The 27,998-nt window shown below is 39.6% G+C and overlaps 1 protein-coding gene across 4 annotated transcripts; it reads right to left on the bottom strand.

The window, feature by feature from the left end:
• Positions 1 to 10: 10 nt before the first annotated feature.
• On the bottom strand, positions 11 to 27,746 carry CHODL (chondrolectin). 4 transcript variants are annotated; one of them, XM_087758036.1, is made up of 8 exons: positions 27,552 to 27,746; positions 10,567 to 10,879; positions 9,650 to 9,807; positions 6,306 to 6,353; positions 5,839 to 5,922; positions 4,392 to 4,494; positions 1,937 to 2,015; positions 83 to 217 (listed from the first exon to the last, which is right to left on the bottom strand). In XM_087758036.1, the coding sequence occupies exons 1-8, from the start codon at positions 27,640 to 27,642 to the stop codon at positions 215 to 217; spliced, it is 879 nt and encodes a 292-aa protein (XP_087614162.1). In that variant the 5' UTR covers positions 27,643 to 27,746; the 3' UTR covers positions 83 to 214. The 4 variants fall into 4 exon arrangements, with proteins under 4 accessions (XP_087614161.1, XP_087614163.1, XP_087614164.1 ...); XM_087758035.1 differs by lacking the exon at positions 1,937 to 2,015 and having other exon boundaries at positions 11 to 217; XM_087758037.1 differs by lacking the exon at positions 1,937 to 2,015 and having other exon boundaries at positions 11 to 212.
• Positions 27,747 to 27,998: the final 252 nt, after the last annotated feature.

Genomic DNA, 27,998 nt, shown 5'->3' with positions numbered 1-27,998 from the left:
AAGGGGGAGCTTACAGTTCATTCTTGTAGATCCTTTGCATTTTCAAGCCATTCCAAGCTAATGTTCTTTGATGACATTGTAATACAGCCTGACTGCAAAATGTTGTTTTTGCTGTTTTCAGTCAGTAAATCATTATACCTCCATGCTACTGTCCTTCCTAGGCGTCTTTGAAATCCATAGTGTGGACTGGTTTGGACTGGTTTTTGTTCTTCCTTTACTGAAAAATAAAAATATAAACTATTTTCAGTGCATGCGTGCCTTTGCAGTCCTGATTCAGGTTTGTGATCAGACCTGGGTATTTCATCCCCTATTTGAAGGCCATCTTCATTGCTTTCATAGCCTAGGCTCCCCATCCACAAAAGGGTCATGCCCGTGCTGCACCAAGCATAGCACCGCAGCGGTGGGTCGAGGTGAACACCTGTTACCAAAGTTACCAGACCACCCACAGAGCTGACTTGGCCTGGTTTTTGGGGGGGGGTTGGGTTTTTTTTTTCTGGGGGGGGTGGTGTTTGTTTTTCGTTTTTTTTTTTTTTTCCAGTTCACATTCAACCACACCTACTCATACAGAGTGGTCTTTTCAGAGACGGGTGTGGACACTGTTTGACCAGGGTGGTGGGAGGCTGGGCACTTCCCTTGTCTGGGGGAACATATGGGGGATGGGAACACACATGCCCCCAAGCCCATGTCCAATGTGCTCGGGGTCCAGCCCACCCACCCCGGGGGGCTACTGCAACCCTGCCCACGCACGTCTTGGATTTGCACCCCCATGACCACACTACACTAATGGATGCCAGCGTGTACCGGTATTCCAGAAAGCCTATTCCCTTCTGGGCTTGACCTAACTTCTAATGAAGTAATGGTGCATGAATCAGACTCCTAGCAATGAATGACTGGTAGAAAGCTTCCTTAGGCCTAGTTTTCATTCAAAACTACCAATAGTAGTTTTCTGTTTGTTTTGTTGTTGTTTTTGTTGTTGTTTTAATAAAAAAGATAAAACTGGTTCCAAAAGTACTTGGCTCTGCAACACTGCAAAAATGTTCACTCTAATCCTTACAGGGAACCCTGAGGTACCGTGTAAGTTGATGCCAGTCTTTCCACGTGGCTAGCACCTCTGCTACAACTGCCACAACACACCACCTTCCCTCACTTACATGGCAGACGACAGTGCACTGCAGTCTACTGAAAAGAAAAGGCACTTCATGAGCCACTGCAGCTGCATTTCAATCAGAATGTTTTACTCTCTGGCCAGAATATTTCACACTGATGGTTTTTTTTCCAATTAAGTAAAAAACAGAGGAGGAGAAGTAGCCCTACATAATTCTGTAAGTTGGAAACCTGAGAGTCAAGATCCCAACAGTCCTATATATTCAGTTTTACTCCTTTCCTGGTGTGTAAATGTAAGCAAGTCTGAGTTGATTTAAAATGCACTTTGAGGGAGCTGGACGGTACAGTAGTTTTTAGTCCCTCCAGACTTACCTCTGAAGCCCTACAAAGTAATGCATTATGTACCTGAGCCCATTGGAGTAATTGAAAAGACTCCCATTGGTTTCAGTGGACTTTAGATCAGGCCACAATGCTATAAACAAAGCAATCGCAATGAATCAAGTAGTTTCAGCACCTCTTTCTTTAAGAAACTGATTCACTACTTCCTTCCAGATTAATACAGCAAAATCAGGCATATTTTGTAAATTAATGATGAAATGCTTTGACTGAAGAGTCCCTGCCACACAGCAGGAACAATTTCTAAATACCTTGGATGAGAACTTTAGCTGTATAAAATGAGCTTATCTTCAGCGAACCTACGCTGATTTTAAACAGCTATACATCTGGTTCAGGAAATAGGTTTTAGTAAGAAAGGTAAGGAAGATGCAATAAATAGCTTGAGCATATCACTGTTTTGACCATCAAATGCAATCATAGAAACTGAGAAATATACCAGGTTGGAATTTAAACTTTCTGCAAGGCATTCAGATGATAATGGAGATGGGTCTTTGAAGCAGTTTCTCCTTGCTTCCCTGGAAGAAATGAAAGGGAGAGCATCTAAGCATGAATGAGCTGATCATTTCTACTAGCTACAGGGAAGATGTTTTGCTTTGCCTTATTACTACCCTTTAAGAGCCCAATGCCAGGCAAAATTAGTCATGACCTTTCAAGCTAGGCATGTCCTGGTTGGCCATGGATTGTGGCTTTCAGAGGAAAGGTCACCATGTTGTGGAATCCTAAAAAAGAATGAGAAGTCAGGTTCATTTGGAAAGTTGGGGATCCCTCCTTCCCCAGCAGGACAGAATCCCTTTCCTAAAGCTCTACAGTGTCCAGATGATCAGTTCAAGCGGTTGCATCTTTTTTTCATTTGCTTTTTACCCAAGAACTGTGTATTTGTGATGAATCAAAATGATTCACACAAGGTGGAAATATAACTGAATATAGATGGGGAAACATTTTTTAAAAACAAAGTTCTGTTTCAACAGATAAAAAAGAAAATCCTTCATTTTTGGTGATACCAGAATATCCTCTTTCAACTTAAATGGATTTTTAAGAAAATTTGTTTTATTTTCTTTAATTAAAAGCTTTGGTGCAACCCAAAATGAACATCCTGAAAAAAAATCTGGTTTGATTCAAATCCATTTTCTCCCTGATATTTGCATCATTTAATCTACCAAACTAATCAGCTAACAGAAAAAGTACAATCTTCCAAGCTGAATTTCCAATATCTGTGTCCTGCAATTTTTAAGTCTTGGAAGTTCAGATGAATTACTTCTGGATGAAATGCTATAGCATCAAAGGCCTGATCAAAGCCCACTGAAGTCAACACTACTATTTCTATTGATTTCAGTGGGCCATGAATCTCTCATTGTTTTCCCAGGAGTATTCGAGAGCTGAACCTTTTCTGGGGAAAGAAAGAGCTGCCAGAAAAGGTACGAACATGCATATCATACTTACCAAGAAATCCAGGTCCATTGTAATAAGGGTTCCAGAGTCAGATTGCTTATATAATTGCTATTGTTATACATATGATTCCTTTATTACTCTTTTTGCTTTGACTTTCCAACCTTCTACAGCTCCAGCACTGAGGTTTGGATACCACCTTTCACAACACTGAATTTGCCTGCCATAAGACAGGTTGGAAGGTGCGCGCTTTCCTTTTCTTTATAGGAAAGTGCATAACAAAGATACAATCTAGTTTATTATGCAGATCGCATAATATCTTTTCTTTATGTTCACTTGTTTCAATGAGACACATAACTAAGGAGTGCTGCAAACGTCAGTGTACACTCACTCATACAGATATAAGCAGACTTGACATTTGGAGTGTTTTTTCACTTGAAATAAGGTATTTCAGCTGTTTGCAGAAAATACTAAATAAAAAACACAAAGAAAAAAAAGACAAAAAGCAAGGAGGAAATTTTTTTTCCTAATTTCCTAAAACAGTGATTTCGTATTCCTGCCCTTCAAAAGGGATAACAGCTTGTGAATCTGTTTATTACTCTTGTTATTTTACCAAAATAGTGTTTATCCATAAAACATATTTCAGTTTAAACTTTTCTGGATTACATTTACTTGAGAATGCTTCAGGAAAAAAACCTGCAGAATGAAAAGTATCCTTGAAAGTTTCAAAAATATTAGTTCAGAAAAAAACAATTATATGTTGTCATATCTTGGTATATCATATTTTGAGAAAGATAAAAAGTCCAAAGAATTTTAAAGCATGGATCAAAATATATCCTGTTTCATAGGCTGAAACGTTTCCTATTTGCATAATACTACATCTGTTTGATACTACATCTATGTACACATATCTATTTACTTTATGCATCTTCTTTGACAGATACATGATGTACAAAGGAGTTGCACTGGCGTGTGGCTCAAAACACGTTTTTGCTTTTTGCTTTCAATTTGTCTGCTCCAGTGGCCCATCTGTTGCTCATATGGGATGTGCATTAAACAGCTGCTGCCCCCTTAGGTTTATCCTTGGAAAAAACTGCACTTTTGGTCAGAAACTGAGATAAGTCCTTGAGTTCGCCCTGTATCAGTGAGGATCCCAGTATTATTCCCCAAAGCCCAGATGCTGTATACATGGTAATCATAATGGAAGAGGGGAAGTAAAAGTGCTGACAGTAGCTCAGTGTATCAAATAGTCAGCAAAGATATCTTCCTCAGAAACAGGTGAAGTCCTAATGGCAATATACTTTGAGAGACCTGGAATTATTTCAGTGTATTGTGGAAAAGCCTGATGGTGAATGTTCAGCTGTAAACTACTTGTATTTTAATAGATGAAAAGATGCTTATTTGCATATTTGGGGACAGATGTAATCAGTCTTTCAGTATGAATAGCTTGCCAATGGAAACATGAATTCTGCATTATAAGACCATTTTGGGTTAGCATATTTTACCTTTTATGAAGCATCTGGAAACAGCAAGTCCCAAAAGCCACCAGTATCAACAGCAGTAGTGGTATAGTGGGTATTACAACGTAAATTAGATTTGGAATTATACCTACAAGACAAAAAGTTCTCATTAATATCTCCCATGTTGAAATACTCTAAACCACGTGAGTAAAAAACTGTAGTAAAATATCAGAAATACATTAAATTACACAAAAGAACATTTACACATTCCTTCTCTAGGAAGAGTTCCAAAAAGATGACTCAGCCATATCAAGAATAAAATAGTACTTCTCCAGCAATGTGCAGAACATATCTTAAGGACTTAAATCCTGATATTTTCTATGTGCAGCAATGTGAGATTTCCAACTTTATAATTGAAAGTTCAAATATTTAAAGAGATTAAATTTCACAGCCTATTATTTTTTACAGTCCATATAACCTGTCTACTCAGTGGCCCTTACGTGTTGGATTCCCACCCATGCAGGACCACAAGAGGAACAAACTCTGCTCTTGTCTCCCCATTCCCCTTAAAAGACAAATGTACACTGTCCTTAACTAATGAGAGCGCTAAAGGTGCTCCTCTGCAGGTCCCTGGGCAAAAAGAGAGGGAAATGGTACAAGCTGGCACTGTATTATCTGCCTACAATAGAGGAGGGGGTCTACAGCTTCCAGAAAGGGTCTGACTGTTTTTCAGTAACTATATGCCCATGTTTTATAACAGTATACATTTGATGTACAAATTGTGGACACTTTCTTACCCATAAATTGCTAAATGAAGGAGCTGGGAGCATTACAGCAAGCTCCTAGGCAGTAGGTATCCATTTTCAAAATATCAAGCGCCGTCTCTGCTAGAAAGCTCACCAAAGCATTTAACTCCTTTTAGCGTGTGGTATTCCTTAAAACACAGGGTACTTGGGGGAGCTATGGCACAGTGCTTATTCTGCAGATAACTGAAAACATCATGCCCTATCTGTTAGGAAAGATTCAGTTGTGCCTTTTTTGTGAGCCCCAGGTATCAGATATAAAAGATAATGTATGCACCATATGTTTGTTACACGAGTTGGGAAGGAGGTGGAGAGGAGACAGAGAGAGGCAAGGCATGGGTTACCACAGCCTAGCAGAAGATGCTCCACAGCTGGGTGAACACCGGTGAAATCTTGCATCTTGACAGAGACTCACCAGGGTCAGAGACAACGGTGCAGATTTCAAGGACTGCTAAACTGTAGATTTGGATCAAAGTTTGGGGAGACATGGAAATAATTTGCTTCCACAGTTACGAAGAGGACTGACTAAAACTTTTCAAATGTTATTCAAAAGTATACTTTTTCAGAGCACTTCCTGGGGAAACAGACTGCTTCCTCCCATTGACAATAATGGAAATTGTTAAAGATTAATTTAACTGAGTCCACTGCTAATATTTTTACCAGAACATTCAATTCATTCAACACATTACCTGTTTCAGTAGCAATAACATGATACTGATCTTCTGGTTTACTTGTGTCGTAAGGATTTCCTGCTGGCACCGTTGGAAAAATACCTGAAAAGGGTATCAGACATTTTAGGAAAACAGTGAGTACAAAATATGGCTGTTATGTTGTTAAATAAATCAATAGTAATTACGTTTTAACTTATATTGGAAAAATGAACAGTTTCAGGATTGATTGAACTGCTGGATACAAACATGTAAACAGGATTCTATTGCAAAATTAGCATTACATCTGGAACAAGAGTTATGAGCAGTGCTATTCTGAACAATAGCCATATATTTGTAGCTATTGCTCTCTAAAGGATTCATTTTTCCTATGTTCCAGTTCTAAACTATGGCTGTTAAACTTGAGTAACTTTGGAGGTTATTGTAAGCTATCCTTATAATTATGTATTTACCATTGCAACTCAATTTAATGTTTCAAAATTTCTTACCGTAATCTGGCTCCACTCTGTCTCCTAATTCTTTTTCTAAGACATTATCTGTTAAATCAATATTTGAAATCAATTGTTGAAGAATGAAAATTGTGTGTAATAAAACAGATGTTTTCATTATTTTGCATGCAGTAACACAGAAATGGATACAGTCTCCAGAACAATAATTGCTTAATTCTTCGGCATTTAATCTTTTTACCAAAAACTATTTGCAAACTAGTGTCAAATCACTTCTAGTTCATACTTTTTTGCTCCTTAGAAAAGGGCTATAGTTTATTCTAGTTCCAATTCTTGGTGGCCTCTGCTAGGTTACTGGCTAAATCACTTAATTTCTTGTGCTGAATAAAACTCCTAACATATTCAAAGTTTCATTTGTGCAGATGATCCTAAACCAATATGATAGGAAGTGTTCTTGATTAAAACTTAAATCTTATTCACATTTTCAAAATAATGCTTACAGAATGTTGGCTATGAAGCAAAACAAAGCAGCACAAGTTTGTGAGGTTACATGTCAGCTTCATCTAGTTTGGGTTTGCAACAGGCAGCCCTAAAATACAAAACATGGGCAGTGGGTACTAACACATCACATAAGGAAGTGAAATTACTAAAAGAGGAATGATATACCGTATTTCTTGTAATGCATCAGAAACTGGAGAACCACTTCATGGCTTTCAGCTATATTGCAGAGGCTTGCAAGTTTACTTATGGCTATCGTTACAACTAAAAGTTTACAAAGATTACAGATATAATTACCTCATATTGAAAGGATGGGCATAGGAGTGGAATCTGCATGATTTTTAGAATACCATGCCTTTATCATAAGATTATATTAATAGTATAGTACTATTAGCCTACAGATCCAAATGTCCTGATAAACACAAAATGCTGGGAGAAATTGAAGAAGCAATAAAGTCTACTAGAACAAACACAATTATTTCTACTCCGCTAAAAAACATCTACATTTGGCCATATATAAAGAAAGGTATCAAAACACCACAAAGAACTGAGTTGCTGGCTCTAGACAGCAGAAGAGGAGATGAGTTTTTAATTTGATTGCATAATCAAACCTACAGGAGCTGGACAGGAACTAAATGTGGTTGCAATTACCAACCTATAATTAAATTTAAAGAGCGCTGAATGATCAATATGATCTAAAGCCAGAGTGAGCATTGCAACAGTAAATGCTGTCAAGTGAGGTACTATAAAGAGGGCTTAGAAAAATGGAAGTAACTACCAGAAATGTAGTTGCTGCTACAATTACATGCAACTTCATCGTGGTTACCTACAACCTCTGCATTTTGGCCTATGACTGGTATCATATGCCATATACTCAAAACAGACAGGAAAGTTGGCAAAAACAATATACTCAGATAACAAAGTGAAATTCAATACGCATGTGGCACTTTAATACTCCTGGTAAAATGTATGTATTTTGTATTGCAAATGGCTGATGTTGAAGCTATTACAGTGATTGGGGGGGGAGGTCATTTGTAAGTCTCACTAGGTTTTAGATAGCAAATGTAATTTTCTTACAAACACTGTGGTACGTTCTTCAGGCAGTGAAAGAAATGTCATATACCTATTTATATACATTTATGCATCTACTCTTCTCCATGTGATAGAAAAATACATTTCTGGAGAATAGCCTCTTTTCCTAAAGAGCACAATTCCAACAGCTTGAAAAGTAAATAGCTACAATTCAGCAGTACTGTATTTAGCTGCGTAACAATGTCAGTCCTAATAATAATCTATATATATATTGTTTGCCTTATTATATGCCTCATTATACACTAGTAATCTATTTCTGCATAGTGAAAGAAATATAAATTCGTTTTCATTGTTACTGTTATCACTTTTTTTTCTGCCAATCCAAAAATACTCGGCATTTTTTCAGATGGTGAAAGCAACAGGAAAAAACAATTATCACATCACAACTAGAATGGTAAGTATTTCACTATTACAGAATAATTATTTCGCTTAAATTTGTTTTTAAAGATATGAAATATACTTGAAACTGAGCCCTCTTAACCAAACCTGCATTTTCTGACGTAAAAATGTTGTTATTTTAACAACTTAAAACATTTTTTATTCTTATTTCAAAATAATTGTGATCAGTTGTAAAAGTAATAAAATTGTATACATCACAGTTCCTTGATCAGCCTGTGTGACCAAGATGATAACTGATCACCATAAGACAGTGAAAGTCACTAATAATTTTAGAAGCAGAAACAGATTTGGGGGGTTGGGATAAAATGTATGGGTATATCAAGCATTCCAACTATTTAATATTTGCTTGCAATATTAATTGCCATTAATATCTCCATTAAGATACTAGACACGGAGAATGAGAAAACTATCCACCAAAACTGGAGGAAGAAAACAGCCTGGATCTCTACAGACAGACCAATCTCTACAAACGGTGATTATTGCTAGATCACGAGCATAGAGATAGCAGGTAGGAAACTGAAGAATTAGGTAGGTCAAATAGCTGTCAAGAGTAGGATTTCATATGCATTCTGACTTTCAGCTTAGTTTTTGAAAAGCAGACACACCATAAATTATTTGAAAATTTTTGCATGATCCTGCTGAAAAACATGTTTTCATTTACTGTAAGTACCACCAAAAGTAGAAACTGTTACAGGCTCAATTTGAAAGTTTACCTTTCACGTCCTTTTTCTGTTTGCACAAAGTTCTAGTTTATAGTTCATGTTTCCTCTACTGACATATACAGAATCTATGTCGCGTCCGGAAGTACAGCCAAATTGCTTAAGATCTGGCTTCTTCTGTCACCATCTGAACTACTGTGCATCTGCTTTTCATATCTATTAATCTACATGTATGAATGCAGAATTTTCTTCCTGCTGTTCTGAACTTATATTTTCTCTCTTTAAGTCAAGACTTTCAGAAACAGCCATCACACATAAGTTGGTATAAAATGTCAGAGGTCTGAAAGTGCAAGGACATTGTAATTTTTTTACAGTAGGACCAAGAGATGTCTTGGTTATCCCACTTGACAACAGGCAAGGGAAGTAGTAAATGGCTGCTTAAAACACTTTGTGGAGAATAAAATAACTAATGAATGAGTTAAATCAAAGTAAACCTGGGAATGCATGAAAGTGAAGCTAACCTTGAAAACATTCTTATTGGATACAGACAGGTTTACTTAAATTACCACCAGATTTGATGTATTACGTCCCGTGTTAATGTCAGCTCAGCCACTCACACGCCAAAGGAATCAATACCACAGGCCACAAGACATTTGCAGATGCCTTCACAAAACAAAAGGCAATTGTTTTTTCTAAGAAAGCGTCCCACCTGTGAAATATAACTTTAGTTTCACCTACCTGGGCCATACTTGCAGATAAAATTGTGCTTCATGTTGCATCTGTCATCATTCCATTGATAAAGGTATGGCCCTCCCAGACCAGGGTTTGCCGTTGGCTGATGATACATCACAACACAGGCTTCACTTCCACAGGAAGGCTCATCTGTATACCAATTTCTAGCAGTACACATAAAGACAAAGTTTCAAATTTTGAAGGTAAGGTTCATCAGGATGCAAAGGAAAGGAGTTTACATCAGTGAAAACATGTCAACCCCAACGGCCCCATCCTCTTCAAAGATATGCTGCATTTCCCACAGCTCCTCTGTGAAAGGAGTTTAGGGCCTGGGGTCCGTATCTGTGGATCTTAGAAAAATTCTGACCAAAGCGCCTCTGCAGAAATAACACCCTACTGCTCTGTTACCTGTTTTCCTTCCTATCTGACCCTTACCTGTCCCCTTGTCCTGAGTCTTGTGAGCTGCTGCTACTCTGGCCTTCTGCTTAACCAGGAAATTAAAGGCTTTTCAAAAGACAAGGTAGAAACAGAACAATTTACACTAAGTAACATGCATTAATTTACTTGGTGGCTAGCTCCCTGATTCAAGGTGGCCAGAGTCTTGCAGAATTTGTCTGGCTGCTTTCAGACCGCATCTTAAATCCTCTATATGGGGCAGAAAACCTCCAAAAGCCATACAGAGGCAAACTCATGAGATGGGAGCAAAGAAAATTGTAGGCTGAAGCCACACTATGCCATCCTTTTACAGCTTCAAATTCAAAACCCTGGTTGTCAGCTCCCTTTTATCTGGAGAAGTTAAGGAGGTATGCTACTAACTTCACGGGGCAGCAAGTCTTCAAGCTTCTTTCAAGAAGACTTGCTGGGCATTTCACTCTCCATGTCTTTCCATGAAACCTTCTCAATAAGCAGTTTTACAGACTTACCTGAATGGTGAAATACTTCCATCAGCCCACTGGTAGAGGTCAGGGCAAGCACTTGAGGTGGCTAGTCCATCACCACTTCTCCACAACCCAATCCAGAAATCACCATCAGAAATCCCGGAGCCTGATTTAGTGAGGTTTTGCAACATGTTTTCTATTAGTTGCTGCTCAGCTTCACTTTCCAGGCTCAGTAAAGCTCCACCATCAATTTCACAAGCTTGGCGGGCCTCCTGAAAGCCCACACGTCTAGACAAGTCCTGGAAATAAGCTAACTTGTAACAAGAATGCTTGAGGTCACCATAGCACACCTTTTGACCTGAAAAATATAAATATGAGAGTATTTAGAGTATAATAATGAATATCACAACTGAAGAAAAATACACCACAGCATGCATAGATGCTGTGATGGTGAAGTGATGGACAAGGACAGTAGGTTTTTTCTTGTGCCCCTCTATGAAAGGGCTCACGGTGATACAGTGACACTGCTGAAAAGCTTAGCTTTAATCTGCAAATATCATACAGTTCATGGGAATCTATGGCTCTCTTCCCAAGGCCTGTGAAACTCTGCAAGACACTGAAAACTCCCACTGACTTCTCGAAGAATGTTCTCTACTTTAATGACTGTACCATCAGGCCCCTCTGTTAAAGCCAGGATCTATTTGGAGGGTATTTTCTTATTTGTTTCATACTAAAGGACCAACTCCACTTCTATTTGGTAATCGAAGCTACCTGATCAGAAAAAAAAAAAATGTTTAAAATTCCCAATTTTAGTGGCAAGAAGCAGCTAGCATTTTCTTGATTCTACTGTCTAACCTTGAGAGGGTGTATTCACAAGGACCTCATAGCTACTCTTCACTGTAATGTGTTTAAATACAACCTGTAAGGGTGTGTGGAAGGAGAGAGTGTCTGGTCCTTTAAGGGTATCTGGTCAATGACTTTTTCAGGGCAAAAAGGGATAATAAGAAAAGGAGGAAGCCATAAAAAAAAATATAGAGATACAAACCTGATGGGAAAACTTAACGAAGAAAGAAAAAAGAAAAAAAACCCTCATCAGACACAATAATTGGTGGGCTATCAAAAAACTACAGGCAAACAGGACTTTGCAACTTCATAAGGATGCACACCTGGGGACCCAGGTTGTTGGGGGGGTTGGTGGGACTATGCAATCTGATGAGGGCCCATGCAGGGTTAGGAAATGGGGAGGAACAAAGGGGGAATGGACAGAAAGGGGTATAAAAGGGGCTGGTTGCGTGTAAAATGGGGAGTGTGTGTGGATCTGGACATGTCCCTTCCCTAGTGACTTTCTATCTCTACCAGCCGAAGAGGAGGAAGGCGCTCAGCTGTCTACGTTTCATGTGGGTCCTGCACGTGGGTGCTGTTGAAGGCAGCGCCTTGTCTGTGGCAACCTGTGTTATGGCAGTGTTATTGTGCTGTTTGCGTGGCGCTGGGATACCTGCTCAGCTTTGCTACTGGTTGAACCTGCAAAGGGGAAAGCAGCAGCCACATCCCTCAGCTCAGAGAGAGGTGCTGGGTACCAACGTGGGCACCAGCAGCCAGGCAGGAGGGAGTCCTGGGACTGGAGGTACTGGACGAGGCAGCCACACTCAACATCCCTTAACACAGCCAACAGAAACTCCAGATATTAGCAGATATCACAATACTATTCAGATACCATAAAGAAGCCCTGTGATGCTTTCGAAAAGCACTATATCTACTGCATTCACACTGGTTTTTCCTTTCCCTTCAGAGTTGTGTCTGTGTCTGTGGAAAGAATCAAAAGCCAAATGACAAAATAATGGTTTTTTTTTCCTTCCAGTTCTTTGGCTGAGAAAGACACATGCCCTTTTCCTAAAAAGGAAAAATAATTATAATTTTCTTCAACTATGAGATTCTCTAGAGTTTATTCAACATATACAAGATGTGGAATAAACAAACTCACTTATCAGCTGCAACTGAACTCCAGTATGTTTATTAGGGGACAGGAGAAGGGTTCTATATATATATATATATATATATATATATATATATATATATATATATATATATATAAGGAAATAAGCTAACCCTCTCTTAAAAGATCAAGTTTTTTTCACTATGGAAATTTATCATTGGAGAAGAAAAGTAGGAGAGTTTATTTTGCTAAGTAAGAATTACCGAAGGATACCAAAGTAATAAGAATTACCAGGCATTATTTAGAATGTTTAGAAATCAACAGATTTTATCATTTCACTGGAAAATTTTGCAAGGACAGTATTTTATTGTACCATGTTAGTTTTGCATTTGAAAATCTTGTATTTACTCCCACTCTTAAGCAAACCCAGATACACGACTCTCATGTAAATAACCCTTTGGCTTTATCTTTGAACAGGTTTTATCCTGTTTTACCTTAAAAAAAAAAAAAAAACCCAAAACTAATTTGTCACTGGGAAACAGCAACATCAACGTATAACTTAAGCTCCACTTAGGTTTTTTAAGGCAGTGTTTTTCTATACACAAAGAATAGACATAGAAGTAAACATAGAAGTGAACAAAGAAGCCTAAAAGATACAATAAAATTAATTCTTCTTGCTTTAGTGCTGCTTCATTTTCATATTTAATGACGAAGTAGCACATTTCCCACAGCAGATTGCATACAGCACAAGAGCTGACTGAAGACTTCTCTATATTTGCACAGAGCATAGTTTCAAGAATTTGCAGAGAATAAGCAGACTGTATCAAAGTTGCATGAACACAGGAACTTAAGAACAGGATCATCTCACGCTTTTTAGCTAAATCTGAAAGTATCTCTTATTTTGGGGATCTTTTTCATTGTGAAAACCTATCTAAATTATAGGGGCAGTAGGGATAAACTATGTTTAGTTTATGTTAAGTTTTTTAGTGTTCCCTAGGATTCTTGTAACCTTTCTAAAAAAAAAAAACCCAACTCTGTAACCTTCACCCTATTAAAGTTCATCTGGGAGAAAGGCTGTCAGTAAGCGTCTTTGTGGTCTCATTCTTATTTAGGCTTGGCAAACAGACTTCCAAAAAGCCACTTGTTTATCAGTAATTAGTCTGCCAAAATAATACAGGAATAAGAATAACCTAATGTAAGGACAAGCTTGTGCCACAGATATCTGTGGAAAAAGCCAGGCTCTGAGATCAGTAAGTGACCACCTATTTGGACTTTCTCTGATAACATCCTGACGATTTATGTCCCAATTCCTTTCCTGCCATTTCCCTTTATTCATATAGGTTAAGAGCCTTGCTATCAATGAATGCAGTAAGAGCCATAGTCCTAGCTGGGCAATGATCCTGAGGAATCAAGGAGCAGACCCTTTGTTACAGATGCATATAAAATAATGGGTTTCTTCATAAGAATTCTTGGAACAAAAGCTACCCCTATTATCAAAGTAACAAAGTGATAACACTAAATGCTCAGAAGTGGGAAGTGCAAGAATGAAAGCTGCATGTGAAATCGCAGCTCATTCCCTCAATTTATAATGTTGTGATTCAAATTTTGCGTACGTGATCACCACCTTTTTATTTTCCCCAGGAGCTCTGTCTCATTGACAGAACAGAGTGCACAGTGAAGGAGGAGGTGTTCAACATTTTAATCCTTACCACTGGGTGAGTGACTATGGCTTATTGCCAGAGTACACATATGTACATAGCAGTGCAAACATCCAAAGGCTAGCACTGAATTATGTAGGACACTAATCATTTACAAGGAAAAGGGATCACACCTCTCCCTCTAACTAAAGATTGGGTTCAAAGCATTAATTCAAGATGTATGTGCAGAATTATGGAGAGTCCTTTGTCCATTGTCTTGTTCTTTTTATTCCCCAGACAATTTTTATAAAAAAACTCTTTTATGATTCCTTTCATTCTGTGCATATACTCCTCCTTGACACCAAGTAGTAAGTTATGAGAAAATTCAGGTATCAAAATATCCCCATCACAATTTCAGTCCAGCAGGAACGTTCAATCCGCTGAGATGAGTGGGCTGGCCACGACTGATCTCAATTCCTGTGCTGCACCTCCCTTTCATGGGAAAATAGCTAGATTTCCATCCGTAACACACACATGCGCTCCCCTTCCCCGTGTTTCTCAGGTGGCTGAAGTGCCTCCCTCACTCTCCGTTCTCACACACAGGCTCTGCTCTTCTTTGACTGTCCCAAAACCTCAATCAAATGACCTCTCCAACAGGACAAATGGGTCCTTGCTGGCTAACTGACCAAGCTCCTTCAGTGTACTTATCCTCCAGTCAGCTCTTGCAGAGACTCACATTGCCAAATGGCACGTGCTGTTTCTGAGCTGCTATAAGGCTCATGTCTGTAAGCTGTAAGTTGTGCTGTATGCTGGTCCAGTATGGAGGTTGCATCAGTGTCAAGGCTCAGCTCCATCACTCACACCAAGCTGAGGAAACCAGGTGGCACTATATGGAGGTCGGAGGGGAAGGACAGGCACTTGTGATGTACAACAGCAGCAGAGCTGCTCGATAGGTGCCACTGCAGCCCCTAATACATGCCAGTTTTGCGGAGTCCAGTAACAGCTTGCCCCTGTTGTGCCCACAGAGTAGAAAGCCTCCTTGGAGTTATCCAGAATACAGAGGTGAAGGCCTAATCTGTACCTAAGGGTTTATCTCAAAGGGTTAGTTGGTTACTTGAAGTCTTCGTGTGAAGACTTTTTTTTTCTTCCCCTAAACTGATCAGAATCATTTTTGAGCATACTATTGTTATTGCAGATGTTTGTTCAGGGTTAAATAACTCTAAAATCAAGTATTATGAAGTGAAAGAATTGAAAGTGAAAATTTGTGTACAATCCAACTCCTAAATTACTTCTCTTTCATTTGTTGCTCTCTACACCTGTGGCAAAAGGAATAGTTTCCTCCTTACAAGTTGATCATTTGTGCAAGAATATACCTCTAGAAAACAACAGAGAAAACAGCAAGAAACCAAGAAATATTTTGCATTAAGACCCATCTGGTGTGAATGAAGTATGTGATGCAGAGTAGTAAGTTTTCTGGAAGCTGTGAGGTTTTTTTTGTTCTAGTTAATTTAGTCTCCGTGTATAGGCAATGACCTACTCTGAATCTTTTCTTTCTTGCTTTGAAGGGGACTTTTATCTGCTGTAGCGCAGCTAGTTCAATGTGTTAATGGAAAACTGCAGTTGTGCCTTAATAGCTGCCAAATCAGTTGACGTTTTAGTGCTCTTCTCGGAGCACGCTGAGATGTCAAGTTTCCAAGCTTCATTTTTTACAGCTTTCTCTCACTAATAATTTCTGAGCCACAAAGCAGAAATAATTTACCAGTGAAAAATGACAGAATGGACCACATTGTATATCAGACAAGATAAGTATGGAAACATTAACTATGGGCTATTTTACCTTCTTCTAACATCTTTGCAGCAAAGACTCCACTGTTAATTCTAAAGCAACATTTGCTATTTCAACTGTATAAATTGAATTCCAATTTTTCCTGTCACAATTGAATAGAAACTAGATTTGTAAGCAAGTCTATTGGAATGAATCAGGCTAAGATACTATGCAACGTGAATAAATATAGGCAAGTTAGGCCTTTACAACCTTTCTACAAAATCTTCCCTGTGCTGCTTAAGAGATGAAAGAAAACATGAAGGAAAACATTGTTTCATCACAGGGTATCCAGAAAGGAAAAAAAGAAAAGCATGCTATTGTATTTAGTCCTCCCTTCAGCATGAAACCAAAGATCTAATTAATTAATTTGATAAGATCTAAGAACTCATTCTTACTATTTTGCCTTACAAGTGCTCGGACAAGTTGAGGTTTCAACCAACCTTACCTGACTATCTGCAGATGTGAAGGTGGAGTGCTTATACCCTTCCTTTCATGAGTGTATCAGCTCCTTAATCCTTAACCCACCTTCCCTCACTCAAGCAGAACAGCCCAGACCCTGGTCAGAAGTAGGCATAGAAAGAGGCAAAACACACATTTGGCTTGGTGTCATGAACCCACACCTTACCTTTTCATCAACAATTGCTTTCTTGCCACTTGTTGAGGGAAGAGTGCTGTGTTAAAGCAACAACTAACTGACAGACAAAGACTGCTCTTTTTTTTCCCCCGTTGCAAGACTGCAAGATTAGGTCACCCCAGTTTCCTTAATGGAAACGTGTCCAGGTTTGTTCTTCCTACCTCTCCTGCATACACCAGCCATACAACATAGCCCCAGCCCTGCTCCCTCAGCTGTAGCAGCTCTAGTTGCCTACTGCTGAGAACCTGAAATGGCTGAAATTCCCTTGCATTCACTTTGTCTCACCATCCCATTAGCTGAAGAAAGCAAGCATACAGTACGTGCTCTAAGAAGCGCTAGCTACCATCTCCATCCATATGGATCAGTTTTCATCCTTGGGTGTCACAAAGCAGCTCCATAGTAGAATGTTTTGATATTAACATTAAAACAAAGACAGCTTTTAGTTGAAATACTTGATACTTAGTTAAAACATTTCTGCAGATAATTCTGCAGGAAAAAAAAATCTCCTTCAAGAAAAGGAGAAACAAGCAAATTCTCAGCTGGTATTTCAATCAATTATGTCTCCATTATGTGTTAATAATGATGCTTCATTAAACAGAAATAATAGATTCCTTTAGGTCTGTCATGACAGAAGTTATAGCAAAATGTCATTTAGAAACAAAATTACTGATAAAGTGCCCAACTCAAAGACACATCTCCATAAGAGCATCAGGCTCAGTCCTAACTACACCCCCATGGGCCATGAGGGGCACAAAGGTTATCCTGAGTGACAAACATGCCTCAGCTGGAGGTTTTGAAGATGTCAGGTAGAAGATAAGCTCCCTGCTGGTAAATCCCATCCCTATTCCTCTTGAACCTCAAACTAACATACAACCTAGGGTCTGCTACCATTAGCATCCACCTAGGTTAGTGGGGAACAGCAGCTGCATGTGCATAGCATATGTGAGGAGAGAACAAAGGAATGCACAAAGCCTGCTGTAGAAAAGTCCGTGATGTTTTCATACTGTGACTTTTTTTCTTCCCAAAATAATGGATTCAGCAGAAAACACAGACGAGCATTTGGTACAAAGGAATGCGAAATATTTACGCTAACCAGAGTCCCAAAGGTCAGCATGAAGCTGATGGAGGCCTCTGAAAATAAAGTAACAAAATAAAGACACAGGGATTTAAGTGAAACTGATCATGAAATAATAGCAAGACAGAAATCTGCGTAAAATAACCAAAATATTCCACTAGATAGATAATATTTCTCTGCTTGTGTTATGAAGACTAGTCTTGGTCTTGAGCATGTATGAGCACATTGACCTCAGGGGCTGTGTAACCAGCATGCAGGACGCTGGGCACAATTTGTTTTCACCTGCCCCTGTGTCACAGCTTGCTTCATGCCGAGTCCCAGTAATGCACTTCATAATGCGGCCAGTAAGAGGCTAAAAGGTATTAAATTTTCCTAATTACATTTTGACTCAAAGCTGATGCATCTTGTCAACTGACCTTTGTATTATCCAGTCAGATTTTGATTGGGTTCAGCTACTGGTCATGTTTTGATATATGATGTTACTGCTGTTGATGTTTTACTGCATCATATTTGTGTCCATCTACTGAATTTAATTTTTTTTTTTGATGATTCATATAACTAAGAAAATACTACTGTGATAAGATTTCATAATTATGTTCTGTCTTCATTTATGATAAAAGCAAATTGCCATCTTCTCTCCCGAAGTTTGTAATACTGAAGACACATCGTTCTCTAGTTGAGTCAGTATTCAAATCACAGATGTTGCTCCTATCATGCTCCTGAGTGGCTTAAGGAATTCCGTGTGCTAACAAGTTTGCCATTCAAATACAAACTGCTATACAGATCATATGCCAGCCTGTATCTGTATTAATATCTTCATAGCTAACTCTCCATACCTTAATAGGTATTTTTTCCTCCCACCCTCCTAATAACCAAGTCTGCAGAGAGAAGAGACATTCATTATTGATTTATACTTTTTCTGGATTAGGGGTTATGCCTAATTCATAGAATGATAGAATTGTTAAGGTTGGAAAAGACCATTAAGATCATTGAGTCCAGCCGTTAACCTAGCACTGCCAAGTCCACCACTAAACCATGTCCTTAAGCACCACGTCTACCCTTCTTTTAAATACCTCCAGGGATGAAGACTCACTCAACCACTTCCCTGGGCAGCCTGTTCCAGTGCCTAACTACCCTTTCGGTGAAGACATTTTTCCTAATATACAACCTAAACTTCCCCTGGCACAGCTTGAGGCCATTAAAGTGATTTTTTTTTTTGTGAAAAACTTTCAAAGGTTTCAAGTCCCTCTTAAGGGCTTATATAAAATAACTGAGGGCCACATTTGCCTATTAAGTAGCTGTACTTCAAGTAGATATGTGTAGAGGCAGACATCATATCATATAGGCATTAGCATGTAGACAATGTCTAAGGTGGCTTCAGAGAAGCTGGTCCCAACCTCTCTTAAGCAAAACTTATCTTAGCCAGACTTCTTACAACACTTGTCATGACGGAGTCCCTTTCTTGCTAAATTCTTAGGCATAAGCATGTAAAAATCAGATTTGTAGATAGCATGTATAAAATGATAGGTAAAAGGCAAATTCTTTCTATTTTCTCTCAAACACAGACAAAATGATCTATCTTTAGCCATTAACCATCCCATATCTTGTGAATTAGCAAAGATGATGATAGAGGTCCTCAGACACCAGCCAAACAGCCATCTCTAGGATTAATGCAACTCTTGCAGAGAGAGAAAACAGGGGATAATGGAAGTTGTAAGTAAAAAGAAAGTACTGTATTACACCGTTCATACAGAGACTTAGTACAATTATGCTGAATATGAAGCTACACAAGAAACATTTGTCCCAGTCCAGTCCCTGTCATCTTACTTTCTCTTTTGCCATGTGAAGTGATTTTTCAGTTCATTTATTGCTGAAATTGAGTTTTCACCTGTATGTCAGCCTTTTCTAGTCATGCTATTGTGTTTCCAAGCATTTTTGGGGACAAGGAGTTGACTTGGTTATTTCTGAATAACAACTGTTCTCAATAGACCCATAAGAGCCCCACTTACACAAACCCAAGCAATCAGAAAGGAGACTGTCTGTTTCTAAAGGAGCATTGGGCAGTGTTGATTTGAATATTAAAGAATATTACTTACCACTAACACCTGGATTTTTGCCATCTGGCTGAATACAAATGCAATTAAAATGAAATCTGATAGCTTCCCTCCATATTTTACTAACCAGCTATATTGCTGCAATAAGTGGTTAAAAAAATACATATGAAAACCAATGACAAGTATTCATCTAAATAGATTATTTTGGGGGAGGTTTGTTAAAGCCTCTACATGCTCAGAACCTGCACTGTTCTAGGCCTTGGGAAGATGCAAGCAAGGATTCCTTGTCCTGCAAAACATAAGTAAGTTTTTCACTGTGTTGAATGAAACACTGGGAAGATTTGTCTTCCCCAGAGCAGACTACAAGTTTGTCTGGATTTTCAAAACCAGGGATGTGGTGTTTCAGAGATGGGCTTGTTCTTGATGTTCTGGAAGCTGGAATACCTGCCCTCATGAAAGGCTGCCATCTTCACCAAGCAGTGATAGGCTTATTCACTTATTTCACAAAGAAAATAACACACATGTTTATTTCTTATAGTTAGCTTCTCAGCCCTGGCACACATGGCAGGGATCTCAGGCCACTGGTAACAGAGCTGTAAAGAAGTAGCTTGATGTCTAAATCTCATTAGAAGCTAATCAACACTTCATCATCCATAATTACCCTTGCAGGAAAACATACGATTACAATTATGTAAATCAATACAGGGTAAGTGTCTTCAACTGGAAAACAAATATCCATTTTTCTGGAACAGTTTTAGTCACTGATTCAAGTGATGTGTCAGTGTCAAAAAAACCTCTATAAAGTATTTCCCAAGTACTTCTTTTTTGCTCCCAGTGAAATCATTAAAGCCCTGACAGTTTTCCTTTCGTCTAAGTGAAACATACCTACTTTTTGGCATCATCTGTGTTTCAGATATCTAGCACATCATAAATTTAAAGCCTGAGATCCATTTAGCTTTTCCTGTAATAACGGTTTTCCTCTCTTCTGATCATGTGAACTTTATGGGTATATATCACCGGGCTGATCATGGCAGACAGCCACTCGCTTCTGTAAGGGGCCACTGCAAAACTGTACTGTGCTAGGGGTTCATGCAAAGTGCCAACAGAGTTGCCAAGACAACCCCCTAAAAACTGCAAGTTGCCTTCCCTTTTCCCCATGTTAAGAAGGAACTGAGACTAGTGTCAGACCTATATTTTTCCCTTGTCTGTCTTTGAGAGGTCTAGCAACATTGTCGCTGTGAGCAATGCAGGCTCCTTGGCATCCCTGAGCACGATGAGGACAATGCACTTCGAAACTTCGTGCTGGCACCCACAGAGATGACAGGCTTGCATTTCAATGTGGCACAATATGCATCTTCTCAACTGGCAATAAGAAAAAAGTCACCATGAGCATAGGACATGGAGCATAAACATTTTCCTTTGCAATATATACTCAGGATCTCAGTTTCCCTAACAATGAATTATGTTTGTTAAAAAAAAAAAAGGCAAAATTACCTGAAGTATAACAGTCTTCACAAGTATAAATAACCCTATTCACTTCCACAGACACAAGCAGGGAGGCCAATGATAACACCCAAATGTCAATGGAATCTCTTAGAGCCTATTCTAAATAAGAGGAAATACGATGTGTTAGAAAGATCTCAACATCTACAAGTCTGCTCCAGGATGTGGCTTATTTACCCAGGACTTAAAAAACCCCACTTACTGCTGAAGGTGTTAGCAGTGTTTTTGCTTGATTGTTTTCATTTTTCTGGAAAGTCTTATACACACACACACACACTAACATAGTAAGTTTTTTATATATCACAGCCTAAAGACACCAAGAATGTTCCATCATTTTAGCTGTTTAATAAAAAAGCATAAATACTGACACAAACACTGACAAGACTGGCAAATTAAGTCCCTTCATCAATAGTTTTCTGTGAAGCTGTGAAGACCAGAACAGATTTCCCAGATACTTTTAAGACAGACATAATATGGCAGCTAGTAAGTTGTTGTTAGCATGTCGTGGAATAGACTTGATAAAAATTGTGGAGTCTGAATAGCCTAAGTATAATGTGTGCCAGCCTGGGGGAGCAGGGAATATTCTTATTCTACTGTCCCAAACCAGCAGACATTTTCACACCTACCTAATTTTATATACAGCAGTAGACTCCCTCAACAGGATTTCTCATAGGCATAAATTTAAGCAATTCTGATAGTTTCTGCTGATTGATTGTGTCTTATTTTTGTCTCTAGAAGGCAGTAGTTCATAAATCTTTAGTCATTAAAATATACTCTTCATCAGTCCTTATCCAGAGCAAGCATCACCCATTCTCTTGTTCTTTTTCAGTGAAATTTGAATGCTTTTTTCCAAGTAAGTGTATTTTCATGGATTTTTTTTATCAAGACACGTATATTTGCCACAGGTGTAAGTAAAATTTTTATATATATATGGATGTGAAATTATATTAAATTCCTTGGTTTATAGACTTAAAGTTTCATATGGTGGAACACCTTATATGCATCTCAGTACAAGAGTGCAATAGAGTGCCCATCTCTTTGCAGTAGTTCCATAATTAAAAGAGAAAGCAACAAGAAAGTCCTTGCTCATTCACCTTCTACTAAAAAAAAAAAGTGGCAAAAGCCAATCCACATGGGATCTTAGAATTGGTGACAGTTCACTTAAGGCATAAATAGAAGGGACCTTTGAGGGGAGGAGAAAAGTTAGAATATTTTTCTCTTAGGGTATTTATTATAAAGTCAAATGGAAGTAAAGTATAATTGGTTAATTCACATCACATATATACAACCCTGTATGGGAAGAAACAGTTGAGATATACAGAACGGGATTCACCTCACCAAAATTTAGTCATTCACAATGTACCTGTCCATATCTGAGCTGGCTCACTAACCTCCCTGTGTAGACAACTGAAAGAAACAGGCATTTTTAGGGTGTATCATCTGCAGTATTTTCAAGATCTATGTTAAAATGAAATTAATCCCACTCTAAAAATACTGATTATTTTCACTGCTTATAAAGTAAACCCAGAGTGATTAGCTGTATACTGCAGCTACATTTAGATTTAGTTAGAGCCATGCCAACTATTTAGTTAGGACTCAGTGTTTCTTAAGACTGCTTGGAACTGAAGGTCCTACTGTATCTGTGGTGGAAGTGGGGGCTGCTTCAGCAAGTGACTCAATTTCCAGCTAGTGAGTGACAGGTATGAGTATGGGATTACAGTGTAGAAATTACTATCAAGTCATTGCTTCATCTTACTTATTTCACATTAGTACTATACATTTTCTGATCCATGAGAGATTTGCAAAGAAAAAGTTATGAGAATTAGTTTCAAAAAAATAACGCTGTATAGAGCACTTTATGAACCAAAACATGTTTTCCTGCAAACATCTTATTATCAAGAAGTTTGATCTACACAGGATCAGACCTGAACTACAGAGAAGTAAAGTCAAGGTACAGAACATGACTTCAACACGGCGAGACACTTTTTTGCACCTAGCTGCTCCACTGGGACAGCACACCAGCCTTGTCTCACTGGGAGCAAGAAAAGACATGTGAAAGACAACCAGACTAACCCATACTGTCCTCCACGTTATTTATCATAGCTCCCCTCCATGGTAGGTATTTTGTCTTGGGCCTGTTAGCCAAGTGGGGTACTGGAGCTTGGCAATCATGACTTTGAGAGTTGCAATGCCTTCCTCTATCTTTAAACAAGACAATGAGAAGGAGAAGTTGTCTTCCTGGCAAAGTAGCATGCTCACCTGAGACAAAATGCTGGAATTTTTCATCATTCTTTCCTTAGCCCCTGAATAGGGCTGCAGTCTGGCCAACCTGCATAACTCTTCCCCATAGGCAAGGTAAGCTTTACAGGGTTAATAAAAGGACATCGCCTCTAATATAGAAGTCTAATTCCTGAAACTGATTTAAGTATTTCGGTATTTCTGCCCTGCTATAGAAGGACTCATCCACCATCACACATCTCAGGTTATCAAAACTATGTTCTCATCTATGAGTCATAGCAGTTTACCTAATACAAAGCATCTTTCCACAGGGTATTATGGAATTTCTTGGTTAGGAGCAAGGCATGTTTAGTACAAACATGTATTATATCCAAGAGTCATCAACTCATTTCACTTTAAGAACCTAGATCATTGTTTTGTCCCCAAGACGACACTGCTCAGAACAGGTGCATAAAGAGAAGAATTCATAAAGGACTCTAGGAGAGTTAAGTGCCCAACATCCCTTGCAGTTCTCAAAGGCTCAGCTTTAGTGATTACCAAGACCTATAACTGAACAAAAAGATCTTCTACCATGTGGGCTTGTATGTCCATTAAAAGCTTTTCTAGCACGGAACCAAATGCTGGGCATTCACAACAAAATGTGTTCAATACACAACTGTTGCACGTGTATCCTGTAGATGAGATTGGCAGTGTTTTTTCAAATTATACTTTCTCAAATTCTGAGCTACAAATGTAGCTTAAAATTAACAGTCCATGCCCCCCCCCCAAAAAAAAACACAGTAGAAGGTTTCATCTACAGAAAATACTTAAAGTCTGACAGACAAAACTCAGGTGTAATAAGCAGGCCAAGCCAATTGAACTAAATTAAATTGTGCTCTTTGAGAAAGGGTTTGTTATCTCTATTCAATTCATTACCCATGAAGATACTTCTTTAATTATCTTACTTTACAATATTTTATGACCAACTCAAATCCGGTCATAAGCTGTGTGAATGAACATATCCACATCCTTAAAGGCATCTGATGCAAATAAGCCTATAGTTTAGAGGCAACTCTTGTTGTTTCATGACCCACCAAATGTTTTTCTTCATTTAGTGTTTTATATATCCAAATACTTCTACACCAAAATAGATATATATTGCTTTAAAATACTGTATCAGTATTTAATCTGCTACTGATGCATAGCAATAGCAAAGAACAAAATTTAAAAAGCCATAGAAATACAAAAAGACAGCAAACAGCTATCATTAAAGTACATCTATGATTAATACATAGGCTGTTAAATGATTAGTAATAAGATTAGCTTGCATCTTTCCTGCCCAATAGATACTTAAAGTAATTGCATCTTTGCAAACTGCATTATCATCACTTCATGTTCTTCATGATGTCATGGGACAGCAAGGCAAACTCAGCAGTTTCTCCTGAGCCTGCTTTTATTTTTTTTCTTTAAGAATCAATTCTCTGGCAACACTAGATAACCTGATATGGAGGCTGTGAGCACTGCTCACAAAACATCCATCTAACTACACTAAAAATTACAAAGCATTTCTGTTACTTTTCTTCAACAATTCCCAAATTAAGGATGACAAAGAAATAACACCTAAATATGAATTTTTGATGCAATTAATCATTTTAATTATATCCTAGGAAAATCAACATACTTGGAAAAAGAAACAGAAAATCTGTATCTAAGGAAATGGCATTTTGACAAGGTAGACCCTTCCTTCTCGGCCCTCTTGACACTGTGGTCAAAATGGTTGCAATTTTGCAGTTATTGCTAGGCCTGCTGCTAACTTACTGCAGTAAACGGGAATCTTTCCGCAAGGTCCAACCAGCACTCAAGTCACTTTCAGGAACAGTTTCTATGTGAGTGAGAGGAATCATGTATTTAACTTATTTGGAATGAGAGCAGTGAGATTTCCATTTATTCCAGATTATCATGACTGAAGAATAAATTAGCAATTTTTCAGAAACAGGTCTGTAAGATGTAGACTTATTATTTTAAATGTAAGCCTGTTTACAGCCTGCTAACAGTCCAAACTGTTGATTCTTACACAAGATTTCATTCTTATACAAAATAGATAAGCTAGATGGAAGTCAGGTGGACAGCACACACTGCCCAATAATTCAATAGTACTATTTCTTGTTTGAGAAAATGCTAGCTACTACTAGTACTAGACCTATCCATGTGCATGTGGCAGGGTAGAGCAGTGGTCTTTGGGGGGTGGGCGAGGCAAGAGTTCTTCTGCCAGTATATCAGAATATTCTGGCATAAGCATACTAAATATCTTTGGGTGTTATTGTCTAGAGAATCTTTATCTAATGAATACAACTTCAGCTAATACACCTGATTGATAGTATATAAATGGTTCCTTCTGTAAGTGGCTTCAAATCCTCTCCTGTATTCTACCAGCCAAGTATTAGCTGCATAATACAGTGACATGAGACTCATCACATGCTTTGAAATGCTTCAGGGAAATATGGGGTAGAGCCTGTATTCTTTCAAAACCCCAAAGCCTTATATGCATCTAGAAACAGCTGGACTAAGCAATATACACATATTACACATTGTTTTAAAAGCTGGACCTCTACTCAGTTTGCTACATACATCACTTAAATGCAGAAGCTTCAGCTGGAAGATTAAGGGACTGGGCTTCCTCAGCCACACAGGGACTCCTGCGCTGAGGCTACTAATTCAAAATGCATCTCGTGGATGAGTAATCCTCGCTATTCTTTAAAATAACAGTGTTACATAGTATTCATATAAATAGTTAAACTAAGAGCTTTGCTGTACTGTATATGACTGTACAATTCACACTATAACAGAGGTAGATGAAATATTTCAGGGTACACTTCAGGCAGGCAAGCTTTTTCAAAATCTTGGAAGTACTGCTACTTAGCTATTGTTTCCTGGAAGACACAGTTTCACCAAAAGCCCAACAGCACGTCTCAGTTCAGCACATCAACTTGCTTCAAATAAGACATCACCAAAATGGTCAGTGACTGTACTCCATCAGCAACTAAAAATTATCTGAATTCAGCAACCAAATGTTTGCTACAAAAAAAACCTACAAAAAAGTTTTCTTGACATGCTGCCACTACAGGCTCTGAAACAACTGTATACAAATAATTTCCATTGTTCTGGAATCAGTTTGTAAAGAGACATGTTCTTACCTGCACACATAGAGATTTACACACATGATTTGTTAACAAGTGCAGTCAAGTGTGTAAATCTTTGTTTCAAGACAAATGTATGCATGTGCTTGCACACACAACGTGCCTCTGAGAGAGCCTGTTAGCTTTCGCTTGGCGGGTTTGACCCAAAATGCAATTAAAAACAGCTTTTTCATTAATTTAGCAGCTTCTGAGCATACACACCTGTGTGCTGGAAATACACGATGTGATCCTACAGCTCTTAAATTAAACCTAAGATCAAGTGTCAGATACAGATTTCTGAAGCATTGTCTTCCTCTCAGTTTTGAAAGTTGCAGATATACCCACACATAACAAAACTTTCTCCTGTATGCTCACCAAAGTTTGCTTTTTCCTCCTAACTATATCACAAACAAAGAAAAAAACATTCCTGTATAGATGCAAACAAATCTCAATGCATAGCTGTTCCTCAGAGAGATGCTGTAGCAAGTACATGCTCTATCTTTTTAAACAATTAAAACGAAGCTACATTACACAGGCAATCCATCAAATCTAAAAACCTGCCTGTAGAAGGCAACGCCGCGCCGGCAGGAACTGACCTAAGGCTGCTGCAGAAGTTTGACAGCCTAGCCTTCTGCCTCCGAAGACCCGAAACTACAGCTGCTTCCAGCTCTGAGGGGTGCGCTAGTCCCGGGCTAGCCTCACCGGGCCAGTACACGCTGACTAAAGGCAACGCCGCAGCGAGAGCTTCGCAGGAGCCGCCGGGCAGCGCTGCGCCGAGGCAGCTCTGGCGGCGGGCTCCGAGGGAGCTTTCACAGCCGGCCTCCAACGCGCGGGCCACTCCACGAGTGGGTCCGGTCCCGGCTCTTCCCCTCGCGGGTTCCTGCTCCCGTGAGCGCCGAGTTCCCACCTCGGCCCCCGTGCCGACACCGGCCCCGGCCCCGGCCCGGCCCCTCGCCCACCGCCCCCACGCACTCACCGCTGAGGACGCGCCCGGCGAGCCCCCCGGGCCCGCACAGCACGGCGGCCGCCAGCACCGCCGCCAGCCCCAGCCCGCCTCCGGCCCCCATGGCGGCCGTCCTGCTGCCGGCTCCCCTCCGCGAAGCGCCCCGGCCCCTCAGGGTAGGCCGATGCCCGCCGGCGGGGAAGGGGCGCCCGGCCGCCTGCCTGCCGCCCGGCCGCCCGCCTCCGCGTCGCTACCCGCCACCGCCGCCCCTCCGCCCCGCGGCCCTGCCTATATCTGCTCCCCCGCCGAGGGACGGCCCAGGCGGGCGGCCGGGACCGCCCCCGCACCGCCCCCCGCCGCCCCCCGGCAGGCCCCGACGGCGGCGGCCAGACCCTGCCCCAGCCCCTGCCCCAGCCCCAGCCCCTGCCCCTGCCCCTGCCCCTGCCCCTGCCCCTGCCCCAGCCCCGCCGTGGGGCCGGC

Source organism: Nipponia nippon, unplaced genomic scaffold (assembly GCF_047370975.1).
Source record: "Nipponia nippon isolate SJK-2023a ecotype South Korea unplaced genomic scaffold, ASM4737097v1 scaffold_2, whole genome shotgun sequence".
Taxonomy (NCBI): Eukaryota; Metazoa; Chordata; class Aves; order Pelecaniformes; family Threskiornithidae; genus Nipponia; species Nipponia nippon.
The sequence above is the reverse complement of the archived record's forward strand: the minus strand, read 5'-3'. Positions and strand labels throughout refer to the sequence as shown.

Excerpts from the sequence above, each read along its gene's own strand:
- CHODL (XM_087758035.1), bottom strand. The coding sequence starts at position 27,642 with ATGGGGGCCGGAGGCGGGCTGGGGCTGGCGGCGGTGCTGGCGGCCGCC. Across the intron at positions 5,923-6,305 it reads CAGAGTGGAGCCAGATTACG|GTATTTTTCCAACGGTGCCA; the intron begins GTAAGAAATTTT and ends TACCCTTTTCAG. Across the intron at positions 4,495-5,838 it reads TGTTATTGCTACTGAAACAG|GTATAATTCCAAATCTAATT; the intron begins GTAATGTGTTGA and ends TTTGTCTTGTAG.